At 46.5% G+C, this 24,824-nt stretch overlaps 1 protein-coding gene and 1 long non-coding RNA gene across 11 annotated transcripts in view; both read left to right on the top strand.

Annotated features, from left to right (window-relative positions):
- Positions 1–24,824, top strand: part of Obsc (Obscurin) — a gene marked incomplete at its 5' end in the record, with an annotated part of 440,143 nt that overhangs the window by 317,255 nt on the left and 98,064 nt on the right. For all 10 annotated transcript variants that reach the window (XM_070082639.1, XM_070082647.1, XM_070082643.1 and 7 more), the window contains 1 exon segment: positions 21,017–21,131. In XM_070082639.1, the coding sequence (XP_069938740.1) occupies positions 21,017–21,131 (115 nt within the window).
- Positions 9,475–14,048, top strand: LOC138852373 (uncharacterized). Its single transcript, XR_011391700.1, has 2 exons — positions 9,475–11,897; positions 11,964–14,048. It is a non-coding gene; the product is annotated as an uncharacterized lncRNA (long non-coding RNA).

Genomic DNA, 24,824 nt, shown 5'->3' with positions numbered 1-24,824 from the left:
AGGGATAGCACTGGTTGTAGAGGGATACCACAGTGGTTGTAGAGGGATACCACAGTGGTTGTAGAGGGATAGCACTGGTTGTAGAGGGATACCACAGTGGTTGTAGAGGGATACCACAGTGGTTGTAGAGGGATAGCACTGGTTGTAGAGGGATACCACAGTGGTTGTAGAGGGATACCACAGTGGTTGTAGAGGGATACCACAGTGGTTGTAGAGGGATACCACAGTGGTTGTAGAGGGATACCACAGTGGTTGTAGAGGGATAGCACTGGTTGTAGAGGGATACCACAGTGGTTGTAGAGGGATACCACAGTGGTTGTAGAGGGATAGCACTGGCTGTAGAGGGATACCACAGTGGTTGTAGAGGGATACAACAGTGGTTGTAGTAGAGAGGATACCACAGTGGTTGTAGAGGGGATACCCCAGTGGGTGTAGAGCGATACCACAGTGGTTGTAGAGGGATACCACAGTGGTTGTAGAGGGATACCACAGTGGTTGTAGAGGGATACCACAGTGGTTGTAGAGGGATACCACAGTGGTTGTAGAGGGATACCACAGTGGTTGTAGAGGGATACTACAGTGGTTGTAGAGGGATACCACATTGGTTGTAGAGGGATACTACAGTGGTTGTAGAGGGATACTACAGTGGTTGTAGAGGGATACCATAGTGTTGCAGAGGGATACCACAGTGGTTGTAGAGGGATACCACAGTGGTTGTAGAGGGATACCACAGTGGTTGTAGAGGGATACCACAGTGGTTGTAGAGGGATACCACAGTGGTTGTAGAGGGATACCACAGTGGTTGTAGAGGGATAGCGCTGGTTGTAGAGGGATAGCGCTGGTTGTAGAGGGATACCACAGTGGTTGTAGAGGGATACCACAGTGGTTGTAGAGGGATACCACAGTGGTTGTAGAGGGATACTACAGTGGTTGTAGAGGGATACCACAGTGGTTGTAGAGGGATACCACAGTGGTTGTAGAGGGATACCACAGTGGTTGTAGAGGGATAGCACTGGTTGTAGAGGGATACCACAGTGGTTGTAGAGGGATACCACAGTGGTTGTAGAGGGATAGCACTGGTTGTAGAGGGTTACCACAGTGGTTGTAGAGGGTTACCACAGTGGTTGTAGAGGGATACCACAGTGGTTGTAGAGGGATACCACAGTGGTTGTAGAGGGATACCACAGTGGTTGTAGAGGGATACCACAGTGGTTGTAGAGGGATAGCACTGGTTGTAGAGGGATACCACAGTGGTTGTAGAGGGATACCACAGTGGTTGTAGAGGGATAGCACTGGTTGTAGAGGGATACCACAGTGGTTGTAGAGGGATACCACAGTGGTTGTAGAGGGATACCACAGTGGTTGTAGAGGGATACCACAGTGGTTGTAGAGGGATACCACAGTGGTTGTAGAGGGATACCACAGTGGTTGTAGAGGGATACCACAGTGGTTGTAGAGGGATAGCACTGGTTGTAGAGGGATACCACAGTGGTTGTAGAGGGATACCACAGTGGTTGTAGAGGGATACCACAGTGGTTGTAGAGGCATACCACAGTGGTTGTAGAGGGATACCACAGTGGTTGTAGAGGGATACCACAGTGGTTGTAGAGGGATACCACAGTGGTTGTAGAGGGATACCAGTGGTTGTAGAGGGATACCACAGTGGTTGTAGAGGGATACCACAGTGGTTGTAGAGGGATACCACAGTGGTTGTAGAGGGATACTACAGTGGTTGTAGAGGGATACCACATTGGTTGTAGAGGGATACTACAGTGGTTGTAGAGGGATACTACAGTGGTTGTAGAGGGATACCATAGTGTTGCAGAGGGATACCACAGTGGTTGTAGAGGGATACCACAGTGGTTGTAGAGGGATACTACAGTGGTTGTAGAGGGATACCACAGTGGTTCTAGAGGGATACCACAGTGGTTGTAGAGGGATACCACAGTGGTTGTAGAGGGATACCACAGTGGTTGTAGAGGGATATCACAGTGGTTGTAGAGGGATGCCACAGTGGTTGTAGAGGGATACTACAGTGGTTGTAGAGGGATACCACAGTGGTTGTAAAGGGATACCACAGTGGTTGTAGAGGGATACTACAGTGGTTGTAGAGGGATACCACAGTGGTTGTAGAGGGATACCACAGTGGTTGTAGAGGGATACTACAGTGGTTGTAGAGGGATACCACAGTGGTTGTAGAGGTATACCACAGTGGTTGTAGAGGGATACCACAGTGGTTGTAGAGGGATACTACAGTGGTTGTAGAGGGATACCACAGTGGTTGTAGAGGGATACCACAGTGGTTGTAGAGGGATACCACAGTGGTTGTAGAGGGATACCACAGTGATTGTAGAGAGATACCACGGTGGTTGTAGAGAGATACCACAGTGGTTGTAGAGGGATACGACAGTGATTGTAATGGGATACCACAGTGATTGTAGTGGGATACCACAGTGATTGTAGAGGGATACTACAGTGGTTGTAGAGGGATACCACAGTGGTTGTAGAAGGATACCACAGTGGTTGTAGAGGTATACCACAGTGGTTGTAGAGGGATACCAAAGTGGTTGTAGAGGGATACCACAGTGGTTGTAGAGGGATACCAAAGTGGTTGTAGAGGTATACCACAGTGGTTGTAGAGGGATACCAAAGTGGTTGTAGAGGGATACCATAGTGGTTGTAGAGGGATACCACAGTGATTGTAGAGGGATACCACAGTGGTTGTAGAGAGATACCACAGTGGTTGTAGAGAGATACCACAGTGGTTGTAGAGGGATACCACAGTGATTGTAGTGGGATACCACAGTGATTGTAGTGGGATACCACAGTGGTTGTAGAGGGATACCACAGTGGTTGTAGAGGTATTCCACAGTGGTTGTAGAGGGATACCACAGTGGTTGTAGAGGGATACCACAGTGGTTGTAGAGGGATACCACAGTGATTGTAGTGGGATACCACAGTGATTGTAGTGGGATACCACAGTGATTGTAGAGGGATACCACAGTGGTTGTAGAGGGATACTACAGTGGTTGTAGAGGGATACCACAGTGGTTGTAGAGGGATACCACAGTGGTTGTAGAGGGATACTACAGTGGTTGTAGAGGGATACCACAGTGGTTGTAGAGGTATACCACAGTGGTTGTAGAGGGATACCACAGTGGTTGTAGAGGGATACTACAGTGGTTGTAGAGGGATACCACAGTGGTTGTAGAGGGATACCACAGTGGTTGTAGAGGGATACCACAGTGGTTGTAGAGGGATACCACAGTGATTGTAGAGAGATACCACGGTGGTTGTAGAGAGATACCACAGTGGTTGTAGAGGGATACGACAGTGATTGTAATGGGATACCACAGTGATTGTAGTGGGATACCACAGTGATTGTAGAGGGATACTACAGTGGTTGTAGAGGGATACCACAGTGGTTGTAGAAGGATACCACAGTGGTTGTAGAGGTATACCACAGTGGTTGTAGAGGGATACCAAAGTGGTTGTAGAGGGATACCACAGTGGTTGTAGAGGGATACCAAAGTGGTTGTAGAGGTATACCACAGTGGTTGTAGAGGGATACCAAAGTGGTTGTAGAGGGATACCATAGTGGTTGTAGAGGGATACCACAGTGATTGTAGAGGGATACCACAGTGGTTGTAGAGAGATACCACAGTGGTTGTAGAGAGATACCACAGTGGTTGTAGAGGGATACCACAGTGATTGTAGTGGGATACCACAGTGATTGTAGTGGGATACCACAGTGGTTGTAGAGGGATACCACAGTGGTTGTAGAGGTATTCCACAGTGGTTGTAGAGGGATACCACAGTGGTTGTAGAGGGATACCACAGTGGTTGTAGAGGGATACCACAGTGATTGTAGTGGGATACCACAGTGATTGTAGTGGGATACCACAGTGATTGTAGAGGGATACCACAGTGGTTGTAGAGGGATACTACAGTGGTTGTAGAGGGATACCACAGTGGTTGTAGAGGGATACCACAGTGGTTATAGAGGGATACCGCAGTGTCAGCATAGTTGCTGATCTCTGTGTTATATAGCGTAGCATATTAGTATCATCCATGTGCTTTAGATAGGAGATCCCTTGTAGGCCTGTGACTTTGTGTGACGTCACGGGATGCGCATGTGTAGGTTCGTACCTCTGCCTCCCCCTCAGTCGGCGTAGACATCCAGGCTAGGACAGGCAGAGGCTGGGCTCCATTTCCCATCATCACAGTCTGACAATATATCGTTACCATCCAACAAGTGTGTCTACCTTCAACCCTCGATATCTCCATTTAAGAACCCCTACGATAGCAGTGGTTGTAGAGGGCTACCACAGTGGTTGTAGTGGGATACCACAGTGGTTGTAGTGGGTTACCACAGTGGTTGTAGTGGGTTACCACAGTGGTTGTAGTGGGTTACCACAGTGGTTGTAGTGGGTTACCACAGTGGTTGTAGTGGGTTACCACAGTGGTTGTAGAGGGCTACCACAGTGGTTATAGTGGGTTACCACAGTGGTTGTAGAGGGCTACCACAGTGGTTGTAGTGGGTTACCACAGTGGTTGTAGAGGGCTACCACAGTGGTTGTAGTGGGTTACCACAGTGGTTGTAGTGGGTTACCACAGTGGTTGTAGAGGGCTACCACAGTGGTTATAGTGGGTTACCACAGTGGTTGTAGAGGGCTACCACAGTGGTTGTAGTGGGTTACCACAGTGGTTGTAGAGGGCTACCACAGTGGTTGTAGTGGGTTACCACAGTGGTTGTAGAGGGATACCACAGTTGTTGTAGAGGGATACCACAGTGATTGTAGAGGGATACCACAGTGGTTGTAGAGGGATACAACAGTTGTTGTAGAGGGATACCACAGTGGTTGTAGAGGGATACCACAGTGGTTGTAGAGGGATACCACAGTGATTGTAGTATGATACCGCAGTGGTTGTAGAGGGATACCACATTAGTTGTGGAGGGATACCACAGTGGTTGTAGAGGGATACCACAGTGGTTGTAGAGGGATACAAGAGTGGTTGTAGAGGGATACCACAGTGGTTGTAGAGGGATACCACAGTAGTTGTAGAGGGATACCACAGTGATTGTAGTGGGATACCACAGTGGTTGTAGAGGGATACCACAGTGATTGTAGAGGGATACCACATTGGTTGTGGAGGGATACCACAGTGGTTGTAGAGGGATACCACAGTGGTAGAGGGATACCACAGTGGTTGTAGAGGGATACCACTGGTTGTAGAGGGATACCAAAGTGGTTGTAGAGGGATACCACAGTGGTTGTAGAGGGATACCACAGTGGTTGTAGAGGGATAGTGGTTGTAGAGGGATACCACAGTGGTTGTAGAGGGATACCACAGTGGTTGTAGAGGGATACCACAGTGATTGTAGTGGGATACCACAGTGGTTGTAGAGGGATACCACAGTGATTGTAGAGGGATACCACATTGGTTGTGGAGGGATACCACAGTGGTTGTAGAGGGATACCACAGTGGTTGTAGAGGGATACCACAGTGGTTGTAGAGGGATACCACAGTGGTTGTAGAAGGATACCACAGTGGTTGTAATGTTGATGAATACCACAATGGTTGTAGAGGGATACCTCAATGGTTGTAATGTTAAGAGATACCTCAGTGGTTGTAATGTTGATGAATACCACAGTGGTTGTAGAGGGATACCACAGTTGGTGTAATGTTGAGAGATTTCACAGTAGTTGTAATGTTGAGGGATACCGCAGTGGTTGTAAAGGAGCAAGTGGTATTTAAAGTCACATGGTATACTCACAAGGTGGGTATGCGGGAGGAAGACTTTGTGTATCCCAGGTAGTGGTGGTGTAGGTACTGGAACTATTTGTGGTATCATTGATGGGGTGCTGGTGGTGGCATTAATGATTTTCCTTGAACGTAGAAAGTAGTACCACCGCCGCCACCACCACCAGCACCACCACCACCACCACCATGACTAGTACAAGTGCCAACTAGTGCCAAGTTGATCCTGACACTACCACAGAGGTACTTGTAGTATGCTCTGTTACACTCACTCTGCTACACTCACTCTCTGCTACACTCTCTGCTACACTCACTCTCTGCTACACTCTCTGCTACACTCACTCTCTGCTACACTCTCTGCTACACTCTCTGTTACACTCACTCTGCTACACTCTCTGCTACACTCTTTGCTACACTCTCTGCTACACTCTGCTACACTCTCTGCTACACTCACTCTCTGCTACACTCTCTGCTACACTCTCTGCTACACTCACTCTGCTACACTCTCTGCTACACTCTTTGCTACACTCTCTGCTACACTCTCTGCTACACTCTCTGCTACACTCACTCTCTGCTACACTCTGCTACACTCACTCTGCTACACTCTCTGCTACACTCTTTGCTACACTCTCTGCTACACTCTCTGCTACACTCTCTGCTACACTCACTCTGCTACACTCTCTGCTACACTCTTTGCTACACTCTCTGCTACACTCTCTGCTACACTCTCTGCTACACTCACTCTGCTACACTCTCTGCTACACTCTTTGCTACACTCTCTGCTACACTCTCTGCTACACTCTCTGCTACACTGTCTGCTACACTCTCTGCTACACTCTCTGCTACACTCACTCTGCTACACTCTCTGCTACACTCTTTGCTACACTCTCTGCTACACTCTGCTACACTCTCTGCTACACTCACTCTCTGCTACACTCTCTGCTACACTCTCTGCTACACTCACTCTGCTACACTCTCTGCTACACTCTTTGCTACACTCTCTGCTACACTCTCTGCTACACTCTCTGCTACACTCACTCTCTGCTACACTCTGCTACACTCACTCTGCTACACTCTCTGCTACACTCTTTGCTACACTCTCTGCTACACTCTCTGCTACACTCTCTGCTACACTCACTCTGCTACACTCTCTGCTACACTCTTTGCTACACTCTCTGCTACACTCTCTGCTACACTCTCTGCTACACTCACTCTGCTACACTCTCTGCTACACTCTTTGCTACACTCTCTGCTACACTCTCTGCTACACTCTCTGCTACACTGTCTGCTACACTCTCTGCTACACTCTCTGCTACACTCTCTGCTACACTCTCTGCTACACTCACTCTGCTACACTCTCTGCTACACTCTTTGCTACACTCGCTGCTACACTCTCTGCTACACTCACTCTGCTACACTCTCTGCTACACTCTCTGCTACACTCACTCTGCTACACTCTCTGCTACACACTGCTACACTCACTTTGCTACACTCTGTGCTACACTCACTCTGCTACACTCTCTGCTACACTCTCTGCTACACTCTCTGCTACACTCACTCTGCTACACTCTCTGCTACACTCTCTGCTACACTCACTATGCTACACTCACTCTGCTACACTCTCTGCTACACTCACTCTGCTACACTCTCTGCTACACTCTCTGCTACACTCACTCTGCTACACTCTCTGCTACACTCTCTGTTACACTCACTCTCTGCTACACTCACTCTGCTACACTTTCTGCTACACTCTCTGCTACACTCACTCTCTGCTACATTCTCTGCTACACTCTCTGCTACACTCACTCTACTACACTCTCTGCTACACTCTCTGCTACACTCTCTGCTACACTCATTCTGCTACACTCTCTGCTACACTCTCTGATACACTCACTCTGCTATACTCACTCTGCTACACTCACTCTGCTACACTCTCTGCTACACTCACTCTGCTACACTCACTCTCTGCTACACTCTGCTACACTCTCTGCTACACTCACTCTCCTACACTCTCTGCTACACTCACTCTGCTACACTCACTCTCTGCTACACTCTGCTACACTCTCTGCTACACTCTCTGCTACACTCTCTGCCACACTCACTCTGCTACACTCTCTGCTACACTCTCTGCTACACTCACTCTCTGCTACACTCACTCTGCTACACTCTCTGCTACAATCTCTGCTACACTCACTCTGCTACACTCACTCTGCTACACTCTCTGCTACACTCACTCTCTGCTACACTCACTCTCTGCTACACTCACTCTCTGCTACACTCTCTGCTGCACTCACTCTCTGCTACACTCACTCTGCTACACTCTCTGCTACACTCACTCTCTGCTACACTCTCTGCTACACTCGCTCTGCTACACTCTGCTACACTCTCTGCTGCACTCACTCTCTGCTACACTCTCTGCTGCACTCTCTGCTACACTCTCTGCTACACTCACTCTCTGCTACACTCACTCTCTGCTACACTCTCTGCTGCACTCTCTGCTACACTCACTCTGCTACACTCACTCTGCTACACTCTCTGTTACACTCACTCTCTGCTACACTCACTCTCTGCTACACTCACTCTCTGCTACACTCTCTGCTGCACTCACTCTCTGCTACACTCACTCTGCTACACTCTCTGCTACACTCACTCTCTGCTACACTCTCTGCTACACTCGCTCTGCTACACTCTCTGCTACACTCTCTGCTGCACTCACTCTCTGCTACACTCTCTGCTGCACTCTCTGCTACACTCTCTGCTACACTCACTCTCTGCTACACTCACTCTCTGCTACACTCTCTGCTGCACTCTCTGCTACACTCACTCTGTGCTACACTCACTCTGCTACACTCTCTGCTACACACTCTGCTACACTCTCTGCTACACTCTGCTACACTCACTCTCTGCTACACTCTCTGCTGCACTCTCTGCTACACTCTGCTACACTCTCTGCTACACTCTGCTACACTCTCTGCTACACTCTCTGCTACACTCTCTGCTACACTCTCTGCTACACTCTCTGCTACACTCTCTGCTACACTCTCTGCTACACTCTTTGCTACACTCTCTGCTACACTCTCTGCTACACTCTCTGCTACACTCTCTGCTACACTCTCTGCTACACTCTCTGCTACACTCTTTGCTACACTCTCTGCTACACTCTCTGCTACACTCTGCTACACTCTCTGCTACACTCTTTGCTACACTCTCTGCTACACTCTCTGCTACACTCTCTGCTACACTCTCTGCTACACTCTGCTACACTCTCTGCTACACTCTGCTACACTCTCTGCTACACTCTTTGCTACACTCTCTGCTACACTCTCTGCTACACTCTCTGCTACACTCTGCTACACTGTCTGCTACACTCTCTGCTACACTCTCTGCTACACTCTCTGCTACACTCACTCTCTTATTGTCTTCCTCGTCTTGGTTCCATATTCATTTTTTTTCTTACAATAATTCTGTCTCTCTGTATCTCTCTGTCTGTCTGTCTGTCTGTACCTGGAGTACCTGTCTGTATGACTCTCTCTCTCTCTCTCTCTCTCTCTCTCTCTCTCTCTCTCTGTCTCTGTCTCTGTCTCTGTCTGTCTGTCTGTCTGTCTGTATGTCTCTCTCTCTCTCTCTCTCTCTCGCTCTCCAAACATGCATTCCCACCCTCAGCTAAAAAGAAGGGTTGGGGGGGGGAGGAGAGGACAGTGCCAGCTAGTGTGGATACTGACTAGTGCCACACCAGAAGGCCAAGGTGCTACCACTGCCCTCTTGCCTCTTTTTGCCTCTGAAGAAGTGAGAAAGTTCTCTTCTTGCCTCAGGCGGGAAAGTTCTCTTCTTGCCTCTCAGGAACTGGTGCCTTAAGGAACTTCCAAGTCGCTTACCTCTGGAAATATCCTTCATTGTTGCTGTATGGAAGGATTTCTCTCTGTCTCATCTTCTCTCGTGGTCTCTTCGAAGGCTTCTCCACAGTTTCTTGAGAAATCTGCATCGTCTCTTCGAGGATAAGGAATTTCGAAGACTCTTCTTCTGGAAAGACTTCTGCAGGAGAGGAGAGATTTCTCCCTGTGTCATTTTCTCTCGTAGTCCCAACGATGTCTTTTTCCCTGTGTCTCAAGGAAGGAGAAAGACTCCACTGAGAAATATATCTCGCGTCCCGACGACCGTGAGATATTCACACATATAACTAGTCTCTGTCTCACCACACAACGCCTTCAAGACGCAGGAACAAGTCTTCAGCACACAAACAAAAGATCTTAAAGACAACAACACAAAGTGCTCAAGACACAAAGAAAAGTGACAGACTCTCTCAACTCTACCAGTAGACAGTCTCCATTCAACGTCTAGGCTTCTGTCACTGAGGAAAAACTAATGTGCTTTGGAGTATTCTGAAATGTATACGATTTAAAGAGTGAAAGGTGCGGGAAGTCTCAAGCGCAAGAACTAATAAGAGGAAAGAGTAGGAAAGGAGGAAGTAGATAGGAGAAGCGATTATGATAATTGCTATTACTGCAGATGGATGTTTTTGTGAGTTGGTCTGAGAGAAGGATAAACACTGAGGTCACAGCCTCGCATTTCTTCACATCTAGTTAGTGTGTTTTGGCTCGTTCTCCTCTTCCTGTTTTGGCTGGCGTTGGCTCTTTGGTGGTGCGAGAACGAGGCACCACCAGCACCACCACCATCACCACCAGTAGCAGCATCTCCACTACCACCACCACCAGCAGCAGCATCAAGAATATCAGCTTCACCACCGCCAGAAGCAGCTGCAGCACCACCTCAACCACCACCACCACTAGTACAAGCATCACCACCATAAGGAAACTAACATAACAAAACGAATAGAACAAACGGTAGCCCAAGGAAAAAAAGTCTAAGCAAATAAAATTACGAAAGGCAACAGGAACACCACCCAAAGCCAATAAAATCCAGCGGTATTTAAACCCAGTGTTAAACCAGAGAAACAAAGAGAAGCAGACAAAAGAGGGAGGGCAAAAACAGCTCTTACCTGGGTTTTACGAGTCTTTTGGCCAAATCCGCCCCAACCACAGTGCCCAGGTGTCGGGAAATTTACTTATCAGTCCTCGGGGGACCAGGGGAAATTTAACCCTCCCCGGGTGATCTCAAATTGTTTTGCTTCTCTCTGTGTTAATTGGCAAGAATTCTTACTTGAGAATTCTCATAGAATGTTAAGAATGTGACGCGATTCATCCAAAACTTCACGAAAATTTCCGTTAGGGATTATAGTGTTGACTGAGTGAGATTACACAGTGCTTTCCTCAGTCATTTTTTTTCTGAGAGTTGGAAGACAGTCTGCTCTGGTATAGAACGTTTAGAAGACATTCTTAAGTGGTTTTGAACGTTCGAAAGATATTATTCTCTGTTATAGAACGTTTAGAAGACATTTTTAAGCGATTTTGGACGTTTAGAAGCTGTTCTCGAGGTGGCTTTGAACGTTTAAAGGACTTTTTTCGTAGTTTAAAACGTTTAGAAAACATTCTTAACTGCTTTGACCGTCCGAAGACATTCTCAGTTTCTTCTACGGATTTGAACGTTCAGGAAATTCATCTATGGCTTTCTCCAAAACTAATATAAATTTGGATGATTATGGCTTAAATCTCCAAGAAAAAATCCGAAATAAACTCAGTCTTAGTTGTTAAATAAATGTATTGAAACATTTTAAGGTTCAGTGTTAAATGAAACGAGGTTCAGTGTTAAATGAAACTAGGTTCAGTGTTAAATGAAACGAGGTTCAGTGTTAAATGAAACTAGGTTCAGTGTTAATTTCAACTAGGCTCAGTGTTAAATGAAACGAGGTTCAGTGTTAAATGAAACAAGGTTCAGTGTTAAATGAAACTAGGTTCAGTGTTAATTTCAACTAGGCTCAGTGTTAAATGAAACGAGGTTCAGTGTTAAATGAAACTAGGCTCAGTGTTAAATGAAACGAGGTTCAGTATTAAATGAAACTAGGCTCAGTGTTAAATGAAACGAGGTTCAGTGTTAAATGAAACTAGGTTCAGTGTTAAATGAAACTAGGCTCAGTGTTAAATGAAACGAGGTTCAGTGTTAAATGAAACTAGGTTCAGTGTTAAATGAAATTAAGTTCAGTGTTAAATGAATCAAGGTTCCGTGTTAAATGAAGCAAGGTTCAGTGTTAAATGAAGCAAGGTTCAGTGTTAAATGAAACGAGGTTCCGTGTTAAATGAAACTAGGTTCAGTGTTAAATGAATAATTTTGAGGTTCACTGTGAAATGTAATATTGGGGACAGTGATGTTGAAACACAACCGAAATATTTATGTAATCTTGAGAAATTAATTACGAGAATTTGTAAAGGAGAGAATATATATATATATATATACATATATATTTTTTTTTTGTTTCTCTTGACAGTGTGAATAAACTAAATTATGAAGCCTCTTTGACGTGAGTTATATTTCTGCGAATGTTAACATAACAGTTTACACTGCTGGAGAGTTGCCTCATCGGGTGTTAGCAACGACTAGGCTTGTCAACACCAGTCTAAGCTTCCATTTGCAGATATTCACGTCAGGGGCATTGGTAACCCTTGGTTGATCCTCTTTCTGGTCAGTTCTGCTTTGAAGGGAATTTTGAACAGTCTTACGAAGCATCGTTAGAGGTTTGAGTGGCCTACCACTGGAGCTTTTGGTCATCTGACCGATGCCTTCCACTGGCTTACCTTTCCATCCCCTTAAAAATTAGGAATTTTTACTTAAAAATTAGGAATTTTTACTGCTAGCTACTCTAGTTAAAGCTAAAACAAGTCCTCATATTTAGCTTCTATGAAATCTACGTCACATTATAAGAGATTTGTATTGTTTTGACCAGAAAATGTCCTTTATTTTCAAAAATCGTCGTTTCTCTTGAAATTCTGTTGTGTACAGAAGAGGAGGAAGGTAGTAGACTTGAATCTTGTTGATACTAGGTGATTCGGTACGTTCTTTCGGATTAACGTTTTAAAATCAGTAGACGTTAAAACCGTTAATAGACGTTAAAACCGTTAATAGACGTTAAAACTGTTAGTAGACGATAAAACCGTTAATAAACGTTAAAACCGTTAATAAACGTTAAAACCGTTAACAGGCGTTAAAAGTAGCCGTTTAAACCTTCAAAAACGTTTCGGAAAGTTCTTTCTTTTATTTTTTTTCTAAATTCTTCTCACGCGACACTTTTTTTAGGCCTATTAATCTTACCTTCATACAGGATGGCCTACCACAGTATGTCCGAGATCATCAACGAACACATGAGTGTGATCCGTTCCATTATACTGTTCGTGTTGCTACTGGCACTAGTGAAAGTCTTCTTACTTATGTACAATCATTCTGACTGGACGGGGCTGTCAGGTCTGGTGCACGGCATTTACAACCCTAATTAACGTAGATTTACGGATTTTTTTTTTGCAGTCTTGGAGTTTGTTTACGGGCGATGGGAGGCCAAGTTGTAAATGGAATTTGCTTTTATATTGTTTTACTGTAAATTATTTGTTTTACAGTGTCATGGGTTAGGTAGGATTTGTCAGGAAGCAGGACAAATGTTTCCTGACGCAGGTTTTAGTCATAATGATGACCCATAGCTGGAGATTTTGGTCATCTGACCGAGGCCTTCCACTGGCTTACCACTCCACCCCCTTTTAAAATTATGTTTATAGCAATTTTTTATTTAATAATATCATAATCAGCTAATGTATATATATATATATATATATATATATATATATATATATATATATATATATATATATATATATATATATATATATATATATATATATATATATATATTGGAAAGCAACCATCTGTGGAGACACAAAAAAACTTGATACTTTGTAAACAAGAGTTGGAAGGTATGCAACACACGTCTTGTTTGCTTAATTTTGTGATGAAGTGTTTACAGTAGTTTGCCATCAGTCAGTTTGTGTTTGATCTTACACGCAAACTTTGAGTTGGGAATCTTGAGTTTGTCGTAATTGTTACGTTGATCAGTTTTGCGATAATTTAGACACTTGTACAACACTTGGGTTTGTTTATTGTGGAAACGTTTCGCCACACACTGGCTTCATCAGTCCATACAAAGAAGAGTAGTGAGTATCAGAAGGACTTTGAGGTAATCAGTCCCCTAAGCCATATGTCTAAATTATCAACTTAACATCTGAACGTTTAAACTTGAGACCAAGAGGAAGTAACATTTCTGAGCTGGACTTAATGTACTCTTGACTTGTGTATATGTAAAACAAACAAAATCATTTTTTTTGTCATGAATAAATCTGTGTTTTCTTAGATTTATTCTGTTTCATTAACCTTTAGTTTTTTTGGAATGGGGGGGGGACAAATTCTCTCCCTTTCTCTCTCTCGTCTAAAATCCTTCATTGAGATCTAACTGTGTGTCGTGAGAGATTGTTGTTGTGGTGGTTGAGAGGGTAGTTGTGTCGTGAGAGATTGTTGTTGTGGTGGTTGAGAGGGTAGTTGTGTCGTGAGAGATTGTGGTTGTGGTGGTTGAGAGGGTAGTTGTGTCGTGAGAGATTGTTGTTGTGGTGGTTGAGAGGGTAGTTGTGTCGTGAGAGATTGTGGTTGTGGTGGTTGAGAGGGTAGTTGTGTCGTGAGAGATTGTTGTTGTGGTGGTTGAGAGGGTAGTTGTGTCGTGAGAGATTGTGGTTGTGGTGGTTGAGAGGGTAGTTGTGTCGTGAGAGATTGTGGTTGTGGTGGTTGAGAGGGTAGTTGTGTCGTGAGAGATTGTGGTTGTGGTGGTTGAGAGGGTAGTTGTGTCGTGAGAGATTGTTGTTGTGGTGGTTGAGAGGGTAGTTGTGTCGTGAGAGATTGTGGTTGTGGTGGTTGAGAGGGTAGTTGTGTCGAGAGATTGTGGTTGTGGTGGTTGAGAGGATAGTTGTGTCGTGAGAGATTGTGGTTGTGGTGGTTGAGAGGGTAGTTGTGTCGTGAGAGATTGTGGTTGTGGTGGTTGAGAGGGTAGTTGTGTCGTGAGAGATTGTTGTTGTGGTGGTTGAGAGGGTAGTTGTGTCGTGAGAGATTGTTGTTGTGGTGGTTGAGAGGGTAGTTGTGTCGTGAGAGATTGTGGTTGTGGTGGTTGAGAGGGTAGTTGTGTCGTGAGAGATTGTTGTTGTGGTGGTTGAGAGGGTAGTTGTGTCGTGAGAGATTGTTGTTGTGGTGGTTGAGAGGGTAGTTGTGTCGTGAGAGATTGTGGTTGTGGTGGTTGAGAGGGTAGTTGTGTCGAGAGATTGTGGTTGTGGTGGTTGAGAGGATAGTTGTGTCGTGAGAGATTGTGGTTGTGGTGGTTGAGAGGGTAGTTGTGTCGTGAGAGATTGTGGTTGTGGTGGTTGAGAGGGTAGTTGTGTCGTGAGAGATTGTTGTTGTGGTGGTTGAGAGGGTAGTTGTGTCGTGAGAGATTGTGGTTGTGGTGGTTGAGAGGGTAGTTGTGTCGTGAGAGATTGTGGTTGTGGTGGTTGAGAGGGTAGTTGTGTCGTGAGAGATTGTGGTTGTGGTGGTTGAGAGGGTAGTTGTGTCGTGAGAGATTGTGGTTGTGGTGGTTGAGAGGGTAGTTGTGTCGTGAGAGATTGTTGTTGTGGTGGTTGAGAGGGTAGTTGTGTCGTGAGAGATTGTTGTTGTGGTGGTTGAGAGGGTAGTTGTGTCGTGAGAGATTGTGGTTGTGGTGGTTGAGAGGGTAGTTGTGTCGAGAGATTGTGGTTGTGGTGGTTGAGAGGATAGTTGTGTCGTGAGAGATTGTGGTTGTGGTGGTTGAGAGGGTAGTTGTGTCGTGAGAGATTGTGGTTGTGGTGGTTGAGAGGGTAGTTGTGTCGTGAGAGATTGTTGTTGTGGTGGTTGAGAGGGTAGTTGTGTCGTGAGAGATTGTGGTTGTGGTGGTTGAGAGGGTAGTTGTGTCGTGAGAGATTGTGGTTGTGGTGGTTGAGAGGGTAGTTGTGTCGTGAGAGATTGTGGTTGTGGTGGTTGAGAGGGTAGTTGTGTCGTGAGAGATTGTGGTTGTGGTGGTGAGAGTGTAGTTGTGTCGTGAGAGATTGTGTAGAGGGTAGTTGTGTCGTGAGAGATTGTGGTGTGGTGGTTGAGAGGGTAGTTGTGTCGTGAGAGATTGTTGTTGTGGTGGTTGAGAGGGTAGTTGTGTCGTGAGAGATTGTGGTTGTGGTGGTTGAGAGGGTAGTTGTGTCGTGAGAGATTGTTGTTGTGGTGGTTGAGAGGGTAGTTGTGTCGTGAGAGATTGTGGTTGTGGTGGTTGAGAGGGTAGTTGTGTCGTGAGAGATTGTTGTTGTGGTGGTTGAGAGGGTAGTTGTGTCGTGAGAGATTGTGGTTGTGGTGGTTGAGAGGGTAGTTGTGTCGTGAGAGATTGTGGTTGTGGTGGTTGGGAGGGTAGTTGTGTCGTGAGAGATTGTGGTTGTGGTGGTTGAGAGGGTAGTTGTGTCGTGAGATTGTGGTTGTGGTGGTTGAGAGGGTAGTTGTGTCGTGAGAGATTGTGGTTGTGGTGGTTGAGAGGGTAGTTGTGTCGTGAGATTGTGGTTGTGGTGGTTGAGAGGGTAGTTGTGTCGTGAGAGATTGTGGTTGTGGTGGTTGAGAGGGTAGTTGTGTCGTGAGAGATTGTGGTTGTGGTGGTTGAGAGGGTAGTTGTGTCGTGAGAGATTGTGGTTGTGGTGGTTGAGAGGGTAGTTGTGTCGTGAGAGATTGTTGTTGTGGTGGTTGAGAGGGTAGTTGTGTCGTGAGAGATTGTGGTTGTGGTGGTTGAAAGGGTAGTTGTGTCGTGAGAGATTGTTGTTGTGGTGGTTGAGAGGGTAGTTGTGTCGTGAGATTGTGGTTGTGGTGGTTGAGAGGGTAGTTGTGTCGTGAGAGATTGTGGTTGTGGTGGTTGAGAGGGTAGTTGTGTCGTGAGAGATTGTGGTTGTGGTGGTTGAGAGGGTAGTTGTGTCGTGAGAGATTGTGGTTGTGGTGGTTGAGAGGGTAGTTGTGTCGTGAGAGATTGTGGTTGTGGTGGTTGAGAGGGTAGTTGTGTCGTGAGAGATTGTGGTTGTGGTGGTTGAGAGGGTAGTTGTGTCGTGAGAGATTGTGGTTGTGGTGGTTGAGAGGGTAGTTGTGTCGTGAGAGATTGTGGTTGTGGTGGTTGAGAGGGTAGTTGTGTCGTGAGAGATTGTGGTTGTGGTGGTTGAGAGGGTAGTTGTGTCGTCAGAGATTGTCTTTGTGGTGGTTGAGAGGGTAGTTGTGTCGTGAGAGATTGTGGTTGTGGTGGTTGAGAGGGTAGTTGTGTCGTGAGATTGTGGTTGTGGTGGTTGAGGGGGTAGTTGTGTCGTGAGAGATTGTGGTTGTGGTGGTTGAGAGTGTAGTTGTGTCGTGAGATTGTGGTTGTGGTGGTTGAGAGGGTAGTTGTGTCGTGAGAGATTGTGGTTGTGGTGGTTGAGAGGGCAGTTGTGTCGTGAGAGACTGTGGTTGTGGTGGTTGAGAGGGTAGTTGTGCCGTGAGAGATTGTGGTTGTGGTGGTTGAGAGGGTAGTTGTGTCGTGAGATTGTGGTTGTGGTGGTTGAGAGGTTAGTTGTGTCGTGAGAGATTGTGGTTGTGGTGGTTGAGAGGGTAGTTGTGTCGTGAGAGATTGTGGTTGTGATGGTTGAGAGGGTAGTTGTGTCGTGAGATTGTGCTTGTGGTGGTTGAGAGGGTAGTTGTGTCGTGAGAGATTGTGGTTGTGGTGGTTGAGAGGGTAGTTGTGTCGTGAGAGATTGTGGTTGTGGTGGTTGAGAGGGTAGTTGTGTCATGAGATTGTGGTTGTGGTGGTTGAGAGGGTAGTTATGTCGTGAGAGATTGTGGTTGTGGTGGTTGAAAGGGTAGTTGTGTCGTGAGAGATTGTGGTTGTGGTGGTTGAGAGGGCAGTTGTGTCGTGAGAGACTGTGGCGGTGGTGGTTGAGAGGGTAGTTGTGTCGTGAGAGATTGTGGTTGTGGTGGTTGAGAGGGTAGTTGTGTCGTGAGAGATTGTGGTTGTGGTGGTTGAGAGGGTAGTTGTGTCGTGAGATTGTGGTTGTGGTGGTTGAGAGGGTAGTTGTGTCGTGAGATTGTGGTTGTGGTGGTTGAGAGGGTAGTTGTGTCGTGAGAGATTGTGGTTGTGGTGGTTGAGAGGGCAGTTGTGTCGTGAGAGACTGTGGTTGTGGTGGTTGAGAGGGTAGTTGTGTCGTGAGAGATTGTTGTTGTGGTGGTTGAGAGGGTAGTTGTGTCGTGAGAGATTGTGGTTGTGGTGGTTGAGAGGGTAGTTGTGTCGTGAGAGATTGTGGTTGTGGTGGTTGAGAGGGTAGTTGTGTCGTGAGAGATTGTGGTTGTGGTGGTTTAGAGGGTAGTTGTGTCGTGAGAGATTGTGGTTGTGGTGGTTGAGAGGGTAGTTGTGTCGTGAGAGATTGTGGTTGTGGTGGTTGAGAGGGTAGTTGTGTCGTGAGAGATTGTGGTTGTGGTGGTTGAGAGGGTAGTTGTGTCGTGAGAGATTGTGGTTGTGGTGGTTGAGAGAGTAGTTGTGTCGTGAGAGATTGTGGTTGTGGTGGTTGAGAGGGTAGTTGTGTCGTGAGAGATTGTGGTTGTGGTGGTTGAGAGGGCAGTTGTGTCGTGAGAGACTGTGGTTGTGGTGGTTGAGAGGGTAGTTGTGTCGTGAGAGATTGTTGTTGTGGTGGTTGAGAGGGTAGTTGTGTCGTGAGAGATTGTGGTTGTGGTGGTTGAGAGGGTAGTTGTGTCGTGAGAGATTGTGGTTGTGGTGGTTGAGAGGGTAGTTGTGTCGTGAGAGATTGTGGTTGTGGTGGTTGAGAGGGTAGTTGTGTCGTGAGAGATTGTGGTTGTGGTGGTTGAGAGGGTAGTTGTGTCGTGAGAGATTGTGGTTGTGGTGGTTGAGAGGGTAGTTGTGTCGTGAGAGATTGTGGTTGTGGTGGTTTAGAGGGTAGTTGTGTCGTGAGAGATTGTGGTTGTGGTGGTTGAGAGGGTAGTTGTGTCGTGAGAGATTGTGGTTGTGGTGGTTGAGAGGGTAGTTGTGTCGTGAGAGATTGTGGTTGTGGTGGTTGAGAGGGTAGTTGTGTCGTGAGAGATTGTGGTTGTGGTGGTTGAGAGAGTAGTTGTGTCGTGAGAGATTGTGGTTGTGGTGGTTGAGAGGGTAGTTGTGTCGTGAGAGATTGTGGTTGTGGTGGTTGAGAGGGCAGTTGTGTCGTGAGAGACTGTGGTTGTGGTGGTTGAGAGGGTAGTTGTGTCGTGAGAGATTGTTGTTGTGGTGGTTGAGAGGGTAGTTGTGTCGTGAGAGATTGTGGTTGTGGTGGTTGAGAGGGTAGTTGTGTCGTGAGAGATTGTGGTTGTGGTGGTTGAGAGGGTAGTTGTGTCGTGAGAGATTGTGGTTGTGGTGGTTGAGAGGGTAGTTGTGTCGTGAGAGATTGTGGTTGTGGTGGTTGAGAGGGTAGTTGTGTCGTGAGAGATTGTGGTTGTGGTGGTTGAGAGGGTAGTTGTGTCGTGAGAGATTGTGGTTGTGGTGGTTGAGAGGGTAGTTGTGTCGTGAGAGATTGTGGTTGTGGTGGTTGAGAGGGTAGTTGTGTAGTGAGAGATTGTGGTTGTGGTGGTTGAGAGGGTAGTTGTGTCGTGAGTCCTTCTGACTTTGCAAGATGAACCAGAACAGTCACAGTTGCTGCCTCGGGTACAAACATGTCACAGACGTGATGGTTGTAAAGATCATTCTTGTGTTTACCAGATAATGAGATAAAGAAAGGGAAAGAGGCCAACACACGCTTAGTAAATTAAAGAGTGAGAGAATCATCAGGAAAGTTATGCATGTGTCTAAGTCAAGTATAATTATACATACTGATACTTAGATACATAGAACTATTAAGCAACAGAAAATGAGAGCCACAGATAGGTTAGGTCAGGTTAAGTCAGTGGATCCCAAACTGGGGGTAAATTACCCCCTGGGGGTAATTTAACCATTTTTGGGGGGTAATGGAGGGGTGACAGAAAAAAAGTTATGAATTCTGAAAATCCAGAAAACAATGCGGTACCCGGTATGAGGATTATTGTTAACTTTGTCTTAGTATATAAAGTTGTAAAGTAAACCTATTATAAGTAAGTAATAAAGTTAAACCAAATAACAATAAACATCAAAAACTAATATACAGTATTAGAAAAGAAGAAATATATAGCTAAGTGTGTGGAAACCCAAAAGTATTTTGACAAGTATGCTTCAGGACAAAAGTCACTCAGTAGCCCAGATCGACCTGTCCAGTACGCGTCACTCACTTCCTGAGGCTGCCTCTATTTCACACTGTCAGTTTATCTGTGAGCATCAGCCGAGGTAGACATAAGCTGGTATGAAGCCAAGAATTCCTAAACTAGCTTCAAGTATGCAACTCCATTTTGTGAAAGGGGTAACATGCTTTATGTGGCATGTTAAATTGGGTAACAAGCTGAAAAAGTTTGGGAACCACTGGGTTAAGTCAAGATATTTCAGTTGGTATAACACAAAATGCATCAAAATAAGGAATGATAAGAATGAACAACATAGAATGATAAGGGAAAGAGAGATAGAAAACAGAACAAATGATGAATGGACACACAATGGAAAACAAACGCAACGAGGGGAAACGAAATAAAGAACAAATGACGAGAAAAGGGAAAATTGGTGGCACTATGTTACCAAGCACTTGTAACGTAACGTTATTAAACAACTGCTAAAGCGTAACATAAAGCGTACCCTTGACCAGGACCTTGAGCATATAAGGCGCAGGCTGATTTGCCGAAACTTGTTTTGTGGGGAAAAAGGTGCGTCTTATATGCCGGAAAACATGGTTTGTGAGTCGCCGTAAGTCGTTATGGCACGAAACAGCAGAGGTTTTCCACACCTGAGACCATGAAACTGATGCTGGTATTGAGGTATTGATGACGGACACCAAAAGAGAACGGAATTTCTTATAATTAGCTGATCCCAATTCCAGTTTGATAAAGAAGAATACCAAGCCTCTGAATTCTTAAATTTGACAATTTTTCTTCAAGACAGTTAACCAAGAAAAAAGTAAGTTCCAAGCCTATGCACATATTACCATAGGCCTCCTCTCTATTAAGAATTTAATAAATCAAAATTAATATATTGAAAAACTTTCTGTCTTCTACCCTCGACCATAACTACACTTATTCTCTCCTAAAAAGTGTTGTGTCTATCCCAGCCACGTCCCCAGTCTATCCTCTGGATAGATCTATCCTCTGTGTCTAATCTATGGTGTGTATGGGTTGTATGTTGCAGGTTGAAGGATGGCAAGCCTCTGGTGGAGAGCGACAGAATCAAGTTTAGCAATGATGGTAATGTGTGGACACTCAAGGTCAACTCCATGGTACTGGGAGACTGTGGATGCTACACGGTAAGTAGCAGGGCAAGTAGCAGTAGCAGGGGGAAGGACATGGGAAGGAATAGCAGGGGTAGCAGCAGGAGTTGGGGTGGGGATAGCAGGAGCAGGAGCAGGGGAAGGAACAGTAGGGGAGGCAGCTGCAGCAGGAAGAACAGGAGTTGGGATAGCAGTAATGTTTAAGATTGCATTATTACACTCTCAGAGTGCCACTGTCACTTGTATGTCCTCTTAGAGTGCCACTGTCATTTGTATGTCCTCTTAGAGTACCAGTATCACTTGTATGTCCTCTCGTAGAAAAAATCAGTCTTAATTAGATGAAAATTGATAGCCTTGGTAAATAAGCTGGCTTTCCCTGAAAATATTTCACCGTCTAGAAAACGTAGCCTCATCAGAAAACGGGGGTCGAGCCTCGTCCAATCAGCCCTCAGAAGCTCATTCTTCCAGCCAATGAGCGTGGAGATACTGATCAGGAACTTACGGCTCGCCAGTGCTTCTTCAGTCATTAAAGAGATGAACGTTGGAAGACGAGGAGGAGTTTGAGGTAATCAGTCCCTCAAATACTATTTATCCAAGATTGACGGATTGATTACATCATCTTCATGTAACTGCTACACCTGCTGCCTCTGTATTTGACTGAAGAAGCCTACTGTTGCACATGTCCTGTTTCCTGACAAACCTTACCTAACCTAACCTCTCTACGTCCCTAATCATCTAAAAGTATAACTCTCTTCCTAGTTTAGAAAGACACATGAGCAAACATTTCGGTCCTGAAACCGAAACGTCTTTTAATAGTCCTAGTGTCTGCTCACACGTCTTTCTAAACCAGTTTCTTGGTATTTGTTACCAAGGCACAATAAATGTCAGGGGCCCAAGACTGTTCAACTGCCTCCCAGCATACATAAGGGGGATTATGAATAGACCCCTTATTGTCTTCAAGACCCATTTCTGTCTTCAAGACTCCTGGCTGTCTTCAAGACCCCTGGTTGTCTTCAAGACCCCTGGTTGTCTTCAAGACCCATGTCTGTCTTCAAGACTCCTGGTTGTCTTCAAGACCCCTGGCTGCCTTCAAGACCCATAGCTGTCTTCAAGACCCATGACTCTTCAAGACCCCTGGTTGTCTTCAAGACCCATAGCTGTCTTCAAGACCCCTGGTTATCTTCAAGACCCATGGCTGTCTTCAAGACCCCTGGCTGCCTTCAAGACCCATGGCTGTCTTCAAGACCCCTGGTTGTCTTCAAGACCCCTGGCTGCCTTCAAGACCCATAGCTGTCTTCAAGACCCCTGGTTGTCTTCAAGACCCATAGCTGTCTTCAAGACTCCTGGCTGTCTTCAAGACCCCTGGCTGCCTTCAAGACCCATAGTTGTCTTCAAGACCCATGGCTTTTCAAGACCCCTGGTTGTCTTCAAGACCCATAGCTGTCTTCAAGACCCATGACTCTTCAAGACCCCTGGTTGTCTTCAAGACCCATAGCTGTCTTCAAGACCCCTGGTTGTCTTCAAGACCCATAGCTGTCTTCAAGACTCCTGGCTGTCTTCAAGACCTCTGGCTGCCTTCAAGACCCATAGCTGTCTTCAAGACCCATGGCTCTTCAAGACCCCTGGTTGTCTTCAAGACCCATAGCTATCTTCAAGACCCCTGGTTGTCTTCAAGACCCATGGCTGTCTTCAAGACCCCTGGTCGTCTTCAAGACCCATGGCTGTCTTCAAGACCAATAGCTGTCTTCAAGACCCCTGGTTGTCTTCAAGACCCATGGCTGTCTTCAAGACTCATGGCTGTCTTCAAGACCCCTGGTTGTCTTCAAGACCCATGGCTGTCTTCAAGACCCATGGCTGTCTTCAAGACCCCTGGCTGTCTTCAAGACCCATGGCTGTCTTCAAGACCCCTGGCTGTCTTAAGACCCCTGGTTGTCTTCAAGACCCATGGATGTCTTCAAGATCCCTGGCTGTCTTCAAGACCCATGGCTGTCTTCAAGACCCATGGCTGTCTTCAAGACCCCTGGCTGTCTTCAAGACCCATGGCTGTCTTCAAGACCCATGGCTGTCTTCAAGATCCCTGGCTGTCTTCAAGACCCCTGGCTGTCTTCAAGACCCATGGCTGTCTTCAAGACCCCTGGCTGTCTTCAAGACCCATGGCTGTCTTCAAGACCCATGGCTGTCTTCAAGATCCCTGGCTGTCTTCAAGACCCCTGGCTGTCTTCAAGACCCATGACTGTCTTCAAGACCCCTGGCTGTCTTCAAGATCCCTGGCTGTCTTCAAGACCCCTGGCTGTCTTCAAGACCCCTGGCTGTCTTCAAGACCCATGGCTGTCTTCAAGACCCATGACTGTCTTCAAGACCCCTGGCTGTCTTCAAGACCCCTGGCTGTCTTCAAGACCCCTGGCTGTCTTCAAGACCCATGGCTGTCTTCAAGACCCCTGGCTGTCTTCAAGACCCCTGGCTGTCTTCAAGACCCATGGCTGTTTTCAAGACCCCTGGCTGTCTTCAAGACCCATGGCTGTCTTCAAGACCCCTGGCTGTCTTCAAGACCCATGGCTGTCTTCAAGACCCATGGCTGTCTTCAAGATCCCTGGCTGTCTTCAAGACCCCTGGCTGTCTTCAAGACCCATGACTGTCTTCAAGACCCCTGGCTGTCTTCAAGATCCCTGGCTGTCTTCAAGACCCCTGGCTGTCTTCAAGACCCCTGGCTGTCTTCAAGACCCATGGCTGTCTTCAAGACCCATGACTGTCTTCAAGACCCCTGGCTGTCTTCAAGACCCCTGGCTGTCTTCAAGACTCCTGGCTGTCTTCAAGACCCCTGGCTGTCTTCAAGACCCCTGGCTGTCTTCAAGACCCCTGGCTGTCTTTAAGACCTATGGCTGTCTTCAAGACCCCTGGCTGTCTTCAAGACCTATGGCTGTCTTCAAGACCCTTACCTGTCTTCAAGACCTATGGCTGTCTTCAAGACCCCTTGCAGTCTTCAAAACCCCTGGCTGTCTTCAAGACTCCTGACTGTCTTCAAGACTCCTGGCTGTCTTCAAGACCCCTGGCTGTCTTCAAGACCCCTGGCTGTCTTCAAGACCCCTGGCTGTCTTCAAGACCCATGACTGTCTTCAAGACCCCTGGCTGTCTTCAAGACCCATGACTGTCTTCAAGACCCATGGCTGTCTTCAAGACCCATGGCTGTCTTCAAGATCCCTGGCTGTCTTCAAGACCCCTAGCTGTCTTCAAGACCCATGACTGTCTTCAAGACCCCTGGCTGTCTTCAAGATCCCTGGCTGTCTTCAAGACCCCTGGCTGTCTTCAAGACCCCTGGCTGTCTTCAAGACCCCTGGCTGTCTTCAAGACCCATGGCTGTCTTCAAGATCCCTGGCTGTCTTCAAGACCCCTGGCTGTCTTCAAGACCCCTAGCTGTCTTCAAGACCCATGACTGTCTTCAAGACCCCTGGCTGTCTTCAAGACCCATGGCTGTCTTCAAGATCCCTGGCTGTCTTCAAGATCCCTGGCTGTCTTCAAGACCCCTGGCTGTCTTCAAGACCCCTGGCTGTTTTCAACACCCCTGGCTGTCTTCAACACCCCTGGCTGTCTTCAACACCCCTGGCTGTCTTCAACACCCCTGGCTGTCTTCAACACCCCGCTTGCCAGACACCTAAATTCACCACCTGACCAGCCAGACTGTGGTTCGTAAGTTGGTTTACGCGCAGCTAGCGATAACAGCCTGGTGGATCA

The sequence above is a fragment of the Cherax quadricarinatus genome, chromosome 7, assembly GCF_038502225.1.
Source record: "Cherax quadricarinatus isolate ZL_2023a chromosome 7, ASM3850222v1, whole genome shotgun sequence".
Taxonomy (NCBI): domain Eukaryota; kingdom Metazoa; phylum Arthropoda; class Malacostraca; order Decapoda; family Parastacidae; genus Cherax; species Cherax quadricarinatus.
The sequence above is the reverse complement of the archived record's forward strand: the minus strand, read 5'-3'. Positions and strand labels throughout refer to the sequence as shown.